The 18,380-nt window shown below is 33.5% G+C and overlaps 2 protein-coding genes across 2 annotated transcripts; one reads left to right on the top strand and one right to left on the bottom strand.

Moving 5' to 3' along the window:
• Positions 1-990: 990 nt before the first annotated feature.
• On the top strand, positions 991-5,586 carry LOC145557722 (uncharacterized). Its single transcript, XM_081618897.1, has 6 exons — positions 991-1,377; positions 1,562-1,937; positions 2,483-2,809; positions 3,118-3,294; positions 4,817-4,979; positions 5,313-5,586. Exons 1-6 carry the CDS (start codon positions 991-993, stop codon positions 5,584-5,586), a joined length of 1,704 nt encoding a protein of 567 aa, XP_081475023.1.
• Positions 5,587-7,476: 1,890 nt separating this feature from the next.
• On the bottom strand, positions 7,477-12,595 carry LOC145558569 (shaggy-related protein kinase eta-like). Its single transcript, XM_081619848.1, has 12 exons — positions 12,264-12,595; positions 11,282-11,374; positions 11,118-11,177; positions 10,757-11,029; positions 10,058-10,132; positions 9,905-9,961; positions 9,551-9,691; positions 9,399-9,449; positions 9,216-9,311; positions 8,625-8,708; positions 8,229-8,330; positions 7,477-8,087 (listed from the first exon to the last, which is right to left on the bottom strand). The coding sequence occupies exons 1-12, from the start codon at positions 12,387-12,389 to the stop codon at positions 8,004-8,006; spliced, it is 1,242 nt and encodes a 413-aa protein (XP_081475974.1). The 5' UTR covers positions 12,390-12,595; the 3' UTR covers positions 7,477-8,003.
• Between the last annotated feature and the right edge of the window lie 5,785 nt (positions 12,596-18,380).

Raw genomic sequence — 18,380 nt, 5'->3', positions numbered from 1 at the left:
AGGAAGAATATGGTGGTAAGGTGAAATTAATTAACCTAAGAGATTAATGTAATAAGAATAAGTTTATAATTTAATTAGGATGTTTTAAAAAAAAAAAAAAGTAAGGGTAAAAAAATGTCATTTCATAGTCAAAAACTTACTATATAGGAAAGAAAAATATTTGTTGTGAGTAATGTGAAGCGGCCATCTTAGGAAATTGTTGCGAGTAATATGAAGCGGAGGTAGTATATTATTAAGTGGATAGTGGGCCCCGCTAACGGAATTTACACAATGTAAAAAGTGAAATTAAGAGGGTTATTATATAGAAAAACCCGAAAATTATTTTATACTAGTATTAATCAATTTGAATATGTACATTTTCAAAAAAAAAAAAAAAAAATTATTAAACTTTTTTTTTTTAAACCAAATATTTTTAAACTTGGGACTTTGTGAGTCACTTATACTTCCAGTGTATATAGTGATGATGAATTTGCATTATTGGGATATATTTTAGGAATGATAATATTGTGAATATTGTGAAAGGATATCTTAGAATATATTATGATTGTCTTAGGTTATTTGGCCTTGCCCTCCAAGTATACCTATATATAATTATTGTATGTAGATTAAGGAGAAATAGATATTGAAATAGATCTTGAGATTAATCTAACATGGTATCAAGAGCTTAGGTTTGATCCAAATTTTTTTATTTATGTATAACAAAACTTTCGAGATCTTGCGACAATTTGTTTGAGAGTTCACAAATTTTAATTTTTCACTATTTGCGGGAGAATTGTGAGAGTTCACAATCATATTTGAAACTATTCTTTGAGAAAAGTTTTTGTGAGTTTTTTTAATTGTGAGAAATTTTTGAGTGGATTTTATTATGGGAGCGTACTTTTTGGTGACAGATTACAAATTACTTTTTGTGAAATTTTAATTTACCTTCAGACATTGTGTAATTGGGTGTGATGGCTGATAGTGGAAGAAATACTTGTACCCACTGCCACCATGATGGTCATGCATGTTAAGGCCACTTGTTATCATCTACCTAACTTTCCAGATAGGAGTAGTGAGAGGTCTCGGGGAGGCCGCGGAGGTGGAAGTCCACGGAGGCAGGGTAGTGGTCCGATTGTTGCTCCTGTGAGAGCCAACAACTTAAGCGGCAAGTCTGCATTACACCACAACAGCAGCACCGCATCATCAACAAGAGATGGAGCATCTCTTGTGGGGCTTATATCTGATCAAGTCCAACAGATCTTAGCCCATTTGAATAGTCTTGCATCCAAGACTAATGGTAAGCATAACCTAGGTTGGATCATTGACACCGGAGCATCGAATCATGTCACTTGCGATTTATCTTTGTTGACGAACGTTTCTAATGTTCAAAAATGTCCGGTAGGACTGTCGGATGGGAAATGCCAATGCAAACAAAATTGGATCGGTTATCTTGGACTGTGGATTAACCATTGAGAATGTCCTCTTTGTATCACAATTAAATTGCAACTTAATTTCAGTGACTTAATTGAGTGATGAATCAAATTGTGTTATGCAATTTACTAACAAACTTTGTGTTATACAGTACCTACTAACGAGGAAGGTGATTGGAATGAGTGAACGAGTAGATGGACTTTATTACTTTCGTGGTGTTCCTCGGGTGAAGGCTTTGGTTGTGAACGAGAATCAAACATTTGAGCTTTGGCATCAAAGAATAGAACATCCTTCAACAAAGGTTATGCAATTTCTTCCGATTGTGAGTAGTTCAAGTAGAAGTTTTAAGAATAAATCATGTGATGTATGTCCTCGAGCAAAACAACATAGCGATAGTTTTCCTATTAGTATTAATATGGCTAGTCGTATCTTTGAACTTGTTCATGTGGATTTGTGGGGGCCTTACAAGACTTCATCGTCTTGTAGAGCTCATTATTTCCTCACTATTGTAAATGACTTTTCTAGAGGTGTGTGGACCTACTTGATTAAAAATACAACGGAAGTTAAATATATGTTTCTCAATTTTATTTCTATTGTTAGACAATTTGATCAAGAAATTAAAATTATGAGAAGTGAAAAAGGAACGGAGTTTAATTCTTTGAGGGATTATTTCTTTGATAATGGAATATTGTTTGAGACATTATGTGTGAGCACACCTCAACAAAATGGGAGAGTTGAGCATAAACACCAACATATTTTAAATGTGGCGAGGGCATTAAGATTTCAAGCTAATCTACCATTAAAATTTTGGGGAGAATGTGTGCAAGCGGCTTGTCATTTGATTAATAGAACTCCTAGATTGCTTGACTATAAAACTCCGATTGATGTGTTATTTAATAAACTCCTTTGTATGATTATATTCGAGCTTTTGGATGTTTATGCTATGCTTATAACCAACGAAGTAAGGGTGACAAATTTGCTAGTCGGAGATGTGTTTTCTTGGGGTAGCCCTTTGGGAAAAAGGGTTGGAAAGCATATGATTTAGAGACAAAAGAATTTTTTGTTTCATGAGATGTTCAATTTCATGAACTTGAATTTTCGTTTGTTACTCCGGTGAATGAGGATCTCCCTAGGGGGTATCGAGTGCCTATGACGGAAGATTATTTCAGTGATAGTGAGTGGGATGTAGCGCAGGAGGTTGGATTAACAGCAAAAGATGATGTGTGTGGTGATGTGCGTGATGGGGCAGCATGCTACGCAGCTAGGCCGCGACAGACAATGGTAGACCGGAGCCTGCTTGCGAAGGGTACTGCCACGCCCTATGAGCAGCATTCTAGTGATCAAATGACCAACAACCAGCAGGTCGTGACCCCAGACCAAGATGGGCAGCAAAGGGAGAGTAATATAGGGGAGATTGAGTAGCGAGAGGGTGATGATTTAATTGGAAAAAGGCAGCGTGAGGGTGGTGATTTATTTGGGAATGAGCAGCATGACACTCTTGAGATGGGAAAAGGCATGAGACAAAAATTTCCCTTGGTTAACTTCATGATTTTGTGACTCACACCATACAGAAAAAAAAAATGTCCATCTACTCCTCAAATTTCACTCGTGACATCGCCTCCTGCAGGTACTGTTTATCCTTTAACACATTTTGTTGATTCTAATCGCTTTTCTGTGAAACATAGTAGTATATTGCTGCAATTACAGGAGGCAACGAGCCCAAAATTTTCAGGGAAGCTATGAAACATGAAGGTTGGAGGAAAGCAATGGCGGAAGAAATTCGGGCTCTTGAGGAGCAAGGCAATTGGGTGCTTGAAAAATTGCGACCTGGTAAAAAGGCTCTCGGAAGCAAATGGGTGTACAAAGAAAAATTAGATGAGCATGGTAATTTGTAGCGATTGAAGGCGAGGTTAGTGATTTTCGGCCATCATCAGGTCGAAGGCTTAGACTATACCGAGACTTTTGCTCTTGTGGAAAAAATGGTGATCGTTAGGACTTTTCTAGCAGTTGCAGCAGTGAAAAATTGGGATGTCCATCAGATGGATAGCAGGGCCGTTTCTGAGATTTTGAAGGCCTGGGGCGAACTAATATATTGGGGCCCCATTTTAGTTATATGTATCTAATTCTCAAATTTTATTACTATGAAGTACTCCGTATTATTTTTAAAACAGTAAGTTGAGTAACCACTCTAATAACTATCGATTCCCACTAACTTTCTCTGACAATATGTAGGGAACGATTAGAATTAGAAACGAGAAAACCACTTATAAGTTGTCACTAGGAAATTCTCCTTTTTTTTCGGGGTTGTAAACAATGATCATCGTAGCTTTGCAAGCCGTTGTATGGTTGAAAAAATATAGTCGGCTTTTGAATTGGGATCAATTGACGTGGTAGCTTTTTTTTTTTTTTTTTCCTCTCATTTCTCGATCTAGTTTTTTTACTTGGATATTGTATGATTATTACTTTAAATAAATAATTTACTTTTAGCTAGCTCGCTATTTTAGAAAGATAAAAAATCATATAGTCCAACTATATATTAATATATACTGTATTAAGTATAAATAATATTTTGTACTAAGTAAATATAACGCACAGTTGCATATATCATAACTAAAAACAATAAATACATAAAATACCTAAATTAACAGCAAATTTGTGCAGATACAAGTATTTCACATAGCAAGCCAATTAGTCAAATCAACACTATGATATAATGGGCATTTTAAAACTAAATTGATTACTAACATTACGCATGGGTCTTTCAGAAAATATATTTTTTCTCATAAGATAATGTAGAGATAAAAAAAATATATTTTTGATTGATAACGAAGAAAGTGAAAAAGGATTTTCCTCAAAAAAAAAGAAAAAAGAAAGTGAAAAAGGAATAAAGAAAACGTTTTTTTTCAGTGTATTTGACAAAAAGAAATTTTTACAAAAATTGAAGGATGTGGTATTCGAACCTCTGACTGCATAGAAAGAATGCTCTATTTATTAATGCTGACCAGCAAGACAAATGAACAAAACTTGAGACTAATTGCATTGAATTAGATAATAACAAAATTTTGGGCTACTTTTTGAGGCCCTGGGCAATCGCCCCGGCTGCCCCGGCTCGGATACGGGCCTGATGGATATTCACAATGTCTTTCTTCATGGTGATTTAGAAGAAGAGGTGTACATGAGAATACCTCTAGGTTTTAATAAATAACTCTGACATGATTTGCGGGATGAAAAAGTCATTATATGGTCTCCAATAAGCTCCCCGGTGTTGATTTGCAAAGCTAGCTACAGCTTTAAATCTTATGGCTTTAAACAATCATATTATGATTATTCTGTATTTACTCTGACAAAGGGAAAGATGCAACTTAATGTATTAAATTAGTATATGTCGATGATTTAATTATTGCAGGGAACGATAAATCTGCTATGATTAATTTTAAATCATATCTGGGAAATTGCTTTAAGATGAAAGATCTTGGAGTGTTGAAATATTTTTTAGGGCTAGAGGCAGCTGGAATGCACAGGGGATCTTTATTTGTCAGAGGAAATATGTGTTGGATATTATTACTAAGGTAGGTTTACTAGATGCCAAACCTGCAGAGTTCCCTATGGAACAAAATCACAGGTTGGCCTTGGCGCAGGGAGAGTATTTTCATGATATAGAGAAACATCATCGTCTTAGATCGATTGATTTATTTATCTATTACTAGACCAGATTTAACATACTCTGTGCATATTTTATCACAGTTTATGCAAAATCCCAGGATTGATCATTGGGAAGCAGCTCTGATAATAGTTAAATATTTGAAGAAGAGCCTTGGACAGGGAATTTTATTGAGATCCGACAGTGCTCTACGGTTGGAAGGATGGTGTGACACAGATTAGGCAGGTTGTCCTCTTTCTAGGCGATCTTTGAGTGGTTGGTTTGTGCTTCTTGGTTTGTCTCCAATATCATGGAAAACCAAAAAGCAACCTATTGTTTCTCTTTCTTCAGCGGAAGCAGAATATCGTTTGATGGCTGCAGTGACTTGTGAATTAAAGTGGTTGAAACGAATTCTTGGTGACTTAGCTGTTAAACATGAGAATGGGATGCATCTTTATAGTAATAGTCAGTCAGCGTTATACATTGCGCGAAATCCAGTGTTCCATGAACGAACGAAACATATTGAAGCAGATTGACATTTTGTTCGGGATGCGATTACAAATGGGACGATTAAACCTTCGTATGTCTCTACGACTGTTCAGTTGGCTGACATTTTTACAAAGGCTTTGGGAAAAGCTAAGTTTGAGTTTCTTCTTCGCAAGTTGGGTGTCCGAGATCCGTACTCTCCAACTTGTTGGGGGTATTGGGATATATTTTAGGAATGATAATATTGTGAATATTGTGAAAGGATATCTTAGAATATATTGTCATTATCTTAGGTTATTTGGCATTGCCCTCCAAGTATACCTATATATAAATATTGTATGTGGATTAAGGAGAAATACATAGTGAAATTACTTGAGACCTTGAGATTAATTTAACTTGCATTGTTGAAGAAAAAAAAATTACATTATGGAGTCAGGGTTTTTCCTAGCATGCAAGTTTATGTGCCTCTGCTAGTCTGCTACTATAGTTTTAGGGACTTTCCTAATAATCGTAAGACATGATAGTGTTGCTGCTCTATTCTTGAAATCTCTGATAGTTGCCTTCACTTCTCTTTGTGCTTGCTCTTCATACTTAATACTCTTGATCATGTCATATGAGTCTGTCCACATCTCGACACTTTTATTGCTGAAATAAGTGTTATCAACTGCTAAAAGAATGGCCAGGGCTTCCGCTTGAGCAGAGGTGAAACCAACACCTAGGAGCTGTTATAGTGTATTTTTAATCCGGGTAGACAGATCAACATGCTCGCCAGTCGCCACCATCTACGTTGATTCCCAACCAGCTTCCCTTCCAGACTCTTCGTGACAAGTAACAGCTTCTAAAGAGGTCCTCTGAAGTTCATCCTTATTCTTGCACAAATTAATTATAATTTTTATTATGTTCCTATTCCTAAGGTTGTTTGTAGTAGCCTGTTGAATCTACTAGGCATGTTTCTTGAGAAGATTACAAAGGACTTGTGGACATTGATCATCTTTACCCAAAAGTTCACAGAACTCCTCCATTGTTTTTCTCGTGACACTGAGATTGTGTATACTAGCTTTAAGGAAGAAGAGAGCTTCGTCCACAATTTTCTGGATAGCACTTCCCTGCAAAGAATGAAGTCGCATTGCCTCAAGTCTGTTTAAGGGGCGATTTTTGTTGATGGTTCACCATTTATTAAAATTTTGTAAGAAACCGTGGACACACATTACATCATCCAAAATATAATGGAGTTGGAGCTCTAGACATATAGACATAGAGTTTGATGTAACTAAGTGTTGCACACCATTTATTAAAATTTTGTAAGAATCAGCTTGTACCGAATATCAACATAGCTCAATGTCAAGCAATGAAATTTTGGGTATATTAGGTTTAGATTGGCTAATTCTATCATTTAGATAAGGTACAATAGCTCTGTAATCTGTTGTTTTCTCCCATAATTTAGATGATTAGTATTTTGGGGTTAAGAGGAATTAGTACAGAGAACATCCAACTTTCAATTAAAGGTAGTCTATTGGAATATTCACGTCCTCAATAACTCGAGTACAGTACGTTGTCACAATAGAGTTGTGCTTAATTAGTACCCCATTTTAGTACCAATTTAAAGCCCAAGTTCTATTTGTTGTGTTGCCAGTATAAATAATGAAATATTCATACTACTAAGATTCATGAACTATTTCATACGATTAGTCACTGATACGGGTGTTAGTGTGTTACCAAAGGCTGAGCAAAGCTCGTGATAAAAACAACTATAGTCGTGATTTCCTTACAATGAAACAATCAACTATGAACTCGGATAGTAGCAATAGCCTCTTCTATTTGCTATATGTACAAACCTGTGTGACCCTTTAAGCATCTACCACCATCATTCATCACCGATATATCATTTATACGCAGTGCAACTCCTTTGCACAACAAATTCCTGATGTGCGCACACAGAATATCAAACAATATGTACATTCCCTTTCATAATTTCCAAGCACAAAACAAATTCAGACAACTTTTGGCAACAATATAAAGAAATCTACTCTAAAATTGTTGGTAGGAATATGAACAAGAATAACATGTCAATGTCTACCTTAAGACCACAGGGCAAGAATACATTTAAGAAAAGAGCAATAATTATGCCGTACAAGCCAGCCTGCATGCCTTTCGAGCCCCTTAGTTTTCAGGCTATGTTTCTATTTAGCAACCCTACCTAGCTGAGATATTGCTTTGCATCTTTGTTATACACCTGAGACATTTACGGATCAAAATGATGTACAGGAAACAGATAATACATAAGACCAGTTATTGCAGCTCTAGCCAAATGGCCAGTATATGTATACATCTTTGTAGGGTGTGCAAAAAGCCACAGAGGCCACAAGGTTCACCAGTATCTAAACCAGGACAACCTTCCCAGGTTTTTATCATCCTCCATCTGTAAGCAAAAGATTACCCTCACCTACTCCACTGCCCCAAGTTATGCTTATCCAGGAAGAGAAAGACCCATCTGTCGCCTCACATGTTCCGGTATTAACCGGTTTATCAACTCAGGTGGAACTCCAGTTAACTGCAAGGAGTAATAAAGAAATTAATTAATTACCTTCACCATACAGAATTAGTGTAGTGGAAAACCTCTTGAATGAATATCAATCTAGTAATTAAGAAAATCAAAGCACACCAGCACACAAGACAGATAATAAAGACATACTTCTTGCTTGAAATTGAAAAGAGGTGGCAGTGGGCGACCATTTGGAAGGCGAGCATTGGGATCCCGAAGCTCATCAAAGAAAGGATGAACACATGCTTCCAACTGCAAGCCAAAAGGGAAAAAGATAAGTCCAGGTTCTAAAACTAGCAAAAACGTTAGGAACATGTAATACCATATAAAATTCAACAAGATTAGTTATAGGGAATATAATTCTAGATATCATTACATGTAAATTTTTTTTTTCCTAGGACGGGAAGGGAGGGTTTTACATAAAGGCAAGGTCAAATGAGGAAATAAGAATGAGATTATGCCAAAAGAGATTGTGCAAAAAAGTAAGTGTGTGTGTGTGTTGGGGGGGGGGGGGGGGGGGGGTGATGGGTGATGCCAGTTACTTACTGCAGTGCATCGAAGACTGGGTGAATACTGAAGTAGTCGTGAAGCAAGATCTATGGCTTCAGGTGGCATTCTTTTATGAAAAACCTGCATCAACGAACATCATTATCAGTATACAAATACTTTCAAGCATCAAACTGTTCATTGATTGACAATTACATATATCTATAGATACTTGTATACGATATATGCAGATTCACACATAGACCTTGAATTTCCACCAGATTCAAGAATCAGATGCATGCAAGGATTTCCAACAACACATCATCTTCTTCCCAAAAAAAACAAAAAATAAATGGTTCTTATAAAAAAAACCACACAGAGACAGCAAAAGAGATGCCATATAAATTTCACAAGGCTACAAGGGCTTAGGATACTAATGCTTAACACTTAAATGGCAATTCTCTCAAAATACTGGCCACTTAATCGCCTCAATCTTTCTAAATGAACAATGTATGAACATAGCAACAGCACTCACCCCCTTTCATAAATTCATCATATGAAATTAGGCCCAAGTGATGCACATTATAGTATGATCCAGTATAATAAATGGAATGACAAAATAGGGGGAGGGGAGGGGGGTTGTCCTAATACCTTGTGCCAAGGGTGAGCTTTGATTTGTGGAAACCGAAAATCAGTATAGTTGGGATTCATGCATCGAATTTCCTCTCTAGTAGGAGTACCAAGAACCTGAAAATATAGTCACAATCAATTAATTTTGTAATTATTGCATTACTTGAGTTTTTGGCAATTTCAACATGAATGTTATATTCTTACCTTGATAATCTCCACAAGTTGATCCACTGCATTCTCACCTGGGAACAATGGCTATTATGTGACAAGAAAAAAAGAAAATAAGGGTCAATGAAAAGAGGATCATGGAAAGCAAGCAGAAGCAAGTACACTTCATAATTTCCCAAAAGACCAACCTGGCCAAGAAGAAGTTCTGCAAGAACACAACCAGCTGACCAGATATCAATTGAAGATGTATATTCTGTTGCTCCGAATATCAGTTCTGGTGCTCGGTAATAACGAGAGCATATGTATGATATGTTAGGTTCTCCCTTGACCTTCAGAGAAGGAAATTAATCAGAGAAAAATACACAACACTCATTAATGGAAAGTGCCATGCACAAAAAGAAATGCAGTGCCAAATAGCTTAGGATTTGCAACTTATGATTCACATTTTATTGTGTGTTTCTTTTTGTGCTCTCAAGGGTTTAGACTCCAGCACTACATATGAATATGAATAAAAGATGCTTAGTAGAAAATGACAAACTTACCAAAGCTTTAGCACTTCCAAAGTCGCAAATTTTAAGTTGATGCGTTAGGGGGTCAACCTAGAAAACACCAAGTGCACGTTAAAGAATGCAAAAACAGGAGCCAGGACAGTTGGAACTTAGAAGTATAGAACAGATGACATAGAATCAACATACAAGGAGATTTTGAGGTTTGATGTCTCTATGGCAGACACCATGAGCAGAGTGGATGTACGCCAAACCACGGAAAATCTGCAGTATTGATTTATATTTTGATCAGGTAAGAAATAGTATTGTGCCATATTAAAAAGGAAGATATATAAATGACGCCAAAACAATTCATAGATCAAAGACAGGATACAGCAAAGTTACCAAATCCAACCCCTCATCCCCCCTCCTCAAATCTGACAATCAAAGGGAAAAGAAAATCAAGTATATTAATTCCACCAGAAGTTGGGCAATAAGATGTCCCAAGCACAACATATGTGATGTGTCAATGCCAGCATGTCATTCAAGCATCTGTGCTTGCATATGAGCTCTTCACTGGCTGACCCCCCCCCCCCCACACACACACACACCTCATCATTCCTACTTTTAAATTTCAAATCATTGGCCAACCAAATACAAGATCATCTTTGTAGCCACCACTGCCACCATATTATACTCCAAGAGCACAGTGTGAGTCGTGACAAAACCCTAGGAGTCTAGGCATTGGACAAAGTTACTGGAATCTCTTTTTCATGTGGTCTATTGACAAAGATACCATTCAACATCCAAAAACAACTTAATTCAACTTGCTCATAAAAGAAAAACAGTTGCAATACTAGAAAGGAAACTGGATTCCTGGTGGAGGAGAAAAAAGAGACCATTTTATACCTGATATGTGTATAATTTAACGTAAATAAGAGGCATCCTCTGGTTCATAGTACTGTAGTGCTTGAGAACACGGTACAGTGACTCTGGTACATATTCCATCACTAGATTGAGGAATAGCTCATCTTTACTGGTAGTTGAAAAGAAACAATGCTTGAGAGAAATGACATTAGAGTGATCTAGTAAGCGCATCAACTGTAGTTCACGATTCTTGTATCGCCTATCCTGCAAAACTTTTTTAATCGCTACAGTCTCTCCAGACTCCAAGCATTTTGCCTGTAATAAAAAGAGTCATGAAAAAGTTCAGGCAAAGAACAAGGCAGACAGACAATACAAAGTTGTTATCAAAATTTCAAGTCTATACCTGAAAGACAATCCCAAATGAACCAGTGCCAACTACACGCTCCGCCATGTAACTAATAGTCTGCAAATAAAATCAATAAATCATGCGTTGGATTCCTACAAAACCGACTCCGTGAATCCAAGAACCGAGTATTCATAGTTGCTATCTAAAAGAATCGTCCTTACCTGTTTGGGTTCACCATTTTTACCACCAATAGTTGTAGAAATTATATGGCCAGTAACCTGATCATTCCCCTGAATTACAGCAGGAGTCATTTCCTGTAAACAAGCAACAACCAACCAACAATTAAGCTCAAATTATCGAAACAATATAAATTACAGCAGCAATTGAAAAATGAAAGCAGCAGAGGTGCATTTTGCAGTCACCATTTTTAAATTCAATGAAACCGAGAACCAAATTCGCGAAAAATCTCAAATCCTTAACCAGTAGAGAATTCAGGAATCATAATATTGCTAGAAAACCAAAATACCCCCACAAATTTCAGAAAGGAATCGAAGAACAATGACATAATAAAGCAAACAACTCAAGCCATACTAAAGAGCAAATTTAACTAATTATAATAAGTAATTAGAAAATTAAGCTATACTCACAAGTTTAAAAGGGAAAAAAAATTTAGAAGACAAAGAATAATTCCAACCCAATTTTGTACACAACCCCTTAAATATAGAGATCTGAAATTATAATTCTCAACCAAAACAAAGCAAAATAATTGCATAAAATAAAAAACAAAAAAACAAAAAAAAAAAACAGTGATCCATGAAACCCTAGAAAGCTACTGTATATAATTAATTACCGCCTGCAACAGCAGAAATGTAGTAAAGTAGTATCAAATTAATCAAATAAGTAAGAAAATACTGAAATTACTTCACCAAATGAAACTTCAAAAACACAAATTTAACCCAAAGCAAACAAAACAAAAAAATTTAGAAAAAATAAACCCAAAAATACCCAGAAAAAAACTCATATTATCAGCTAAAAATACCCCCAAAAAAACCCACTAAACACTCAAAAACACCCAGAAAAATGGCAAAAAAAAAAAAAAACCCCAAAAAAATTTCAAAAAAACCCAGAAACCAAATGAAGAAAACAAGATCGGTAGAATAAAAATTAAATAAAAAAAAAAAAGTGAAGAGAGAGAAAGGAAACCTTATCGTCAGACATAGAAGAGTGTTGTTGTTGTTGTTGAGAAGGAGGTGGTTTGGAATCAAGAGGAAGAGGAGGATTGTGGGATTGATTTGGAGGAGCAAGTCCAAGAGGCAAAGACGACGCCATGTGAAATCCAGCTCAACTTTGGTTTTTCTCTCTCTAACTTTACTAAATTATACTACTAGTACTTGTATTTTCTCTCTCTTCTTTTTCTTCTTCCTCCTCTTTCAGTGGTAAGACTCACTAACTAACTAATCCTCTTTTCTTTATTTTACTCGTATCATTCATGAGTTTATGACTATCAAAGAAAGAGTGTATCTGACTATGACCATATTGACCAACACAGTATGATCGACCAACACAGTAGGATCAAGAGTATTCACTACTAGTACAATGCATTTTCTTTCAATTGTATTTTAATTATATACTCTATCCATTTTGTAATAATAATAGCAATATAATAGATATTGCACAAAATTCATAGGTAGGGATTATAGGGATTCAGCTCCAATCAGTTCAATTCAGTTCAGCTCCTAATTTCTTTCTCTCGTAAAATATTCAATTCAGCTCCTAATTTCTTTCTCTCGTAAAATATTCAGTTCAGTTCGGCTCATTTCAGTAAATGTGAACATGCCCTTTCTCTTGTTATAGGAAGTAAATTTACTCCACATAATAATAACATTAGAAAGGAATTAATTAACCTCATTTAATGATGAAATTAACCTCATTTAATGATGTTGAATTGGTCAATTTTATTTTCTAACCAAATATGACAATATACAAATATTTGGTTAAGATAAATATTACTCCGTAATTAGGATTATAGGGTGGGGTTTTTTTTGGCTGAGGGTTGGAGTTTTGGGTTGGTTAGGGGTTTTTTTCCGGCGTGATTGAGGGGTTTCGGAGTGGTCAGGGGGCTTTAGAATGGGCAGGGGGTTTTCTTGCGTGACTGAGGGGTTTTAGGGTGGTTGGATGATGGTTATATATGGTGGTAGCCATGGCAGGAGGCAGGGAGGTGGGAGGAGAGACAATTAAATAAAAATAATAATTTTAATTTGTTTCACATCATATCATATCATATAACTAATATATAAAACTAAATTTTTAGTCAGGTCATGACGTTGCGACACTTGGCGTTCCAACTTTTCGCCAAGTGTCGCGCAAAGTTGGAGTGATTTAAATAAACTTCATAAGTTTTTTTTTAAAAAAAAAAAAGAATTTTAGGATAAAATTTAAAGTTTAGAACTTTATTTTCGATAAAAGACCAATATTTCAGAGATACAAATTGAATATAATTTTATTCAAAAAAATTATTAGATTATAATTTCTCAAAAAAAAATTATTAGTTTATAATTCTTAAAAATTATCATAAAAATTAAAATTTTTTTATGTCATAATATTTTTTTTGGAGCGAAGGAATTAGTTTGAAGTGTAAAACATCTATTTATAATATATACTAATCGGTTAAAATAATATACTTCACAACTAATAGAATTTTATTATTACATAGACCTGTCAATTAGGCTTGAGTTATGAGTTATCTCGGATTGGGTCACTTTAGGTTACTAGTCAAGAAATGTTCAACCCTTGCCCAAAGTTTTGGGTTCGGGTCAACCCAACGGACTTTGAACATTTATCTTATTTAATTTATTATTTGTTTATTTTTTTAAACTATTAAATCAAACCTTTCCACCATATTAGTATTAGTCATAATATGCCTACTAGATAGTAAATCGTCACAAAAGCACATCAATAAACTAATTTTGTACCAATTGTATATTTTAAAATTTAACATATAGATTAAAAAATTTATCTTTAAATTCAATAAACAACCTGGCATTGCACTAGCACAAAACTAGTAACTAATATATAAAGCTAAACATTTAACCTGATAATGAGGCAACGACACTTGGCGTTCTAACTCTAAGTGTCGCGTCATGTTGTATAGATTTAAATATACTTCATATACAAACTTTATAAAAAATCGGGTGTACAATAATTATTGTACATCCACTATAAAGATAGACTACATTGATCAAAAGTTACCCCTAAAATAAATAAAAGTTACCCTAATATGCATAAAAGTAATCCAATACAAATAAAAATTATAAGTAAAGAATCACATTTTAAATGACTAAAAATCAATTATTTGTGAATAAATATAATTAAATTACCATTATAAAACTTTTCTTATTGTCTATTTATATAAAAATTGTATTATGTTAAAAGTTACCCAAAAAAAGGCAAAAAGTTACCCTAAAATTAGGTAAAAGTTACCCTTATACTGCTCGATGTACAGTAAAATTAGTGTAAACCGGGTGTATACAAAAGTTTTTGTACTTCATAAGATCAAAAAAAAAAAAAAAAAAAAAAAAAAAAAAAAAAAAAAAAATTCTATTTGCATAAAATTTTAGGATAAAATTGTTAGCTTGGAATTTAATTTTCGATAAAATACCAATATTTCAGATGTACAAATTGAATTATAATTTTATTCAAAAAAATTATTAGATTATAATTCTAAAAAATTATCATATAAATTTATTTTTATATCATAATTTATTTATTTTTTTGAGCGAAGGAAGTAGTTTAACATCCATTTATAATATAGTCTACTCTCTCCGTCCCTAAATTACATTCCTACTTCTCTCTATTATGTGAGGAATAAATACTAGAAGTAGGACTGTAATTTAGGAAAGGAGGAAGTAATCGGTTAAAATAATATACTTCCCAATCTAAAAGAATTTAATTATTATGTAGATCTGACAATTAGGGCCGGGTTATGAGTCATCTCGGATTGGGTCACTTCAGGTTAAGAGTCAAGAAATGTTCAATCTTTGTCCAAAGTTTTGGATTCGGGTCAACCCAATAGGCTTTGAATATTTATTTTATTTAATTTATTTTTTGCTAATTTATTGTTTTAATGTATTAAATTAAATCAAACATTTTCACCAACATTATTATTAGTCATTATATGCTTACTAGATAGCAAATCGTCACAAAAGTACGCCAATTCCTAACTAATTTTGTATCAATGATATATTTTAAAATTTGACATATAGATTAAAAATTTATCTTAAAATTCAATACACAACCCGAGCTCGCACGGCCGCACGGGGCACAAAACTAGTGTTGTAGGTTAAGGATTGTTAGAAGATGATAGGGGGCAAAGATGAGATTGTTCTTTTACTGTATTTTAACGTATTTTTAATTTATAAGTCTCGATAAGATAAGATAGGATAAGTTCTAATTAGTCTAGATAATACTTGCATAACATAAGGCTAATAAATTCGGATAGTATAAGATTAGGGTTGATAAAATACCAAGAAAGGTCCTATAAGATCTAAAAAAGAGTTGATAAATTTAGATGATAAGATAATTGTTACTAAGTTTAGGACCAATAAAATAAGGTTATATAACATAAGTAAAATTAAGGCAAAAAGAGTGATACCTTAATTAATTAATTAATTTACCGTTTGGGACCTACTCCTTTGCCTTTTTTTAATCCTTCGTGATTTTCCTTTGCTTTTTGTTAGAAACAGCCACAGTAGTGCTCTCTTCACTCGAATTTCACTAATACTAGATGAAGCCCGTACGATGCACGATTTGTTTGAATTTATAAAAATATATTTTTATGTATGTGCTAAAATTTACACTACAAGAAAATAACCTTTTCGTAGCGATTATTTTAACTATTATATTAAATGTTTCACCAATAAGCTATGACATATTTTATGTACTCTTTGTCAAACAATATTTATATATCTAGTGTTGAAAAGGATTTTCGTATCGATTTTTAGGATTTAGAGGCGATTGTAAATGATACGATTTCTCAAAATTATATAAATGTGTAAAAATAGTGTGGATATGTATTATTATGTTTTCCGTATCGATTTTATATGGGAAAACCATGACGATTGTAAAAATGATACAACATCCTTAGTTATTTTACAAACATACTTGCATATTGTAGCGAATGTACAATCGCTACGAAATGATCGCTACGAAAAGTGATTTTTCTTGTAGTGTTGTTATATATTTCGATAAAATTCATAATATCAACCGGTAATATTTTATATTTAATTAATTTAAACTTAAAAATCTCATTTGACAATTTTGCTTATATGACATTTAAATTATTTTATTTTAAAAGAAATTAATAATATCTTATTTTATTGACTACAATTAAAATTTATAATCTTACGTGGCGCGTTAAGAAAATTAAATCCTATATGGCTATTATATATATATATCATATAACTAAATATAACAATCATAGCCTAATACAATCATATCATATCATATAACTAAATAAAGCTAAACTTTTAGCTATGCCACAAAACAACGACATTTGGCATTTTAACTTTTCGTCAAATGTCACGCCATGTAGGCAACAATTAATTATAAGTATGACATGTAGGATGGAAATGTTGGATAGATTTAAATATATTTTGTAAGATAAAAAAAATTAGTTTAGAGTTTTATTTTCAATAAAATTTGGATATATTTAGGATAAAATTACCGGTTTTGAGTTTTATCTTCGATAAAATACCAATATTTTATATGTATGTTCAAATAAAATTATAATCCTATTTTAAAAAATTATAACCATCAATGATTATTATCTTAGTATATAATTTATTATTTTTATATCAAAATATTCGTGTTAAAGAGTATTGCAAAAAAAAAAAAAAAAAAATCCGTTTATGATATATAATGTATATTTTTATAATATATATCCTACGTCAAAATATCCCAAATTAAAAGGGATATAAACCTCTTAAATAACAATGTTTGTATCAATGATGTGTTTTTAAATTTGGCATGTTGATAAAAAAATTATTTTAAATTTCAATTAACAAATCGACGGGCATTGCCACCATAATTAAAATTTCAAATAAGCAACCGTCTTTTAAAAATAGAAAAATTCTTAAAGTCTCAGAGCCGAAGACTTACTTTCAAACTGAGAGTTTTGAATAAAGTCTAGGATTACTCATATTATTTAATGTCAATGAACCATAAAATTAAATAATCATCCGATTATAAATATTTAAAAGAAGTAATATTTCAAACGTGGTCGGGATAGATTTAGACATTAGTGATAATTCTTTTGAGAAAATAATTATTTTTTACAATTACTTTATAAGTAGCCAATTAATGTAAGGATTTTTGAAACATAAGGCATTGCCCGGGGATATTTACTAGTACAAGTATAAGATAATTATATAAGATCATACTAGTTTGCAATAAAGGATTATAAGTTCAAATAAGATAGTAAAAAAGCTAATAAAATTCATTTTAAAATTAGAAAGGTTCAATACTAATTAATACTAGTAAGATAAGATAATATAATTAAAGTGGGTGAAAGTTAGGTAAATAGAACACTATTGTACCTTATTTGAACTGATTAACCCCCAAGCAACAAACATTACTCCATATAAAAACACAAGGATAAGGAGGTTTGAACCTCAACCTCTTATAAGACATATGATTATTTAACAATCTAAGCCAATATCAACTATGCTATTTATATTTGAAAGATGAGATAAAGATGATCGTTGATCATTTGCCTTTATTAGCTGTGAGTATAAATACATCAAATATGCGAGATAAACTCGGCTATTGTTAGCTATAATCTAGGCTACTGTTCAGCTATAATCTAGGCTATGATTAAGCTAGGATATATACACTTGCTAAACTAATTTATACAAAGTCAAAGAATATATTTTCATGTATTCTAACACTCCCCCGCAGTCGTAGCGAGAGTATCACGGATGCTAAGACTGGCACGAAAGTCATCGAACAAGACCCGTGGAAGACCCTTCGTAAAAATATCTGCAATCTGATAACGAGAAGGAGCATGAAGAACTCGTACTTCACCCTTAGCTACCTTTTCACGAACAAAATGAATGTCCATCTCAATATGTTTTGTGCGTTGATGTTGCACCGGATTTCCGGAGAGATAAATAGCACTCACATTGTCGTAATAAACAATAGTTGCTTTTCTGATAGGGAAATAAAGCTCAAGCAACAAATTTCTGATCCAGCAGGAATCAGATACCACATTGGCAACCCCTCGATATTCGGCCTCTGCACTTGACTTTGATAATGTAGGTTGCC

This window comes from Chenopodium album, chromosome 9 (assembly GCF_948465745.1).
Source record: "Chenopodium album chromosome 9, dcCheAlbu1.1, whole genome shotgun sequence".
Lineage (NCBI taxonomy): Eukaryota > Viridiplantae > Streptophyta > Magnoliopsida > Caryophyllales > Amaranthaceae > Chenopodium > Chenopodium album.
This window is presented reverse-complemented; position numbering and strand designations above follow the sequence as displayed.

What these genes read in the sequence shown, in the direction of transcription:
- LOC145557722 (XM_081618897.1), top strand. Translation starts at nt 991, where the DNA reads ATGATGGTCATGCATGTTAAGGCCACTTGTTATCATCTACCTAACTTT. An exon ending in AGATGGGCAGCAAAGGGAGA is followed by an intron (nt 2,810 to 3,117) that starts GTAATATAGGGG and finishes CTGCAATTACAG; the next exon opens with GAGGCAACGAGCCCAAAATT. An exon ending in TGTTGGATATTATTACTAAG is followed by an intron (nt 4,980 to 5,312) that starts GTAGGTTTACTA and finishes TCCTCTTTCTAG; the next exon opens with GCGATCTTTGAGTGGTTGGT.
- LOC145558569 (XM_081619848.1), bottom strand. Translation starts at nt 12,389, where the DNA reads ATGGCGTCGTCTTTGCCTCTTGGACTTGCTCCTCCAAATCAATCCCAC. An exon ending in AAAATGGTGAACCCAAACAG is followed by an intron (nt 11,178 to 11,281) that starts GTAAGGACGATT and finishes TTTTATTTGCAG; the next exon opens with ACTATTAGTTACATGGCGGA. An exon ending in CATTTGGGATTGTCTTTCAG is followed by an intron (nt 11,030 to 11,117) that starts GTATAGACTTGA and finishes TTTTTATTACAG; the next exon opens with GCAAAATGCTTGGAGTCTGG.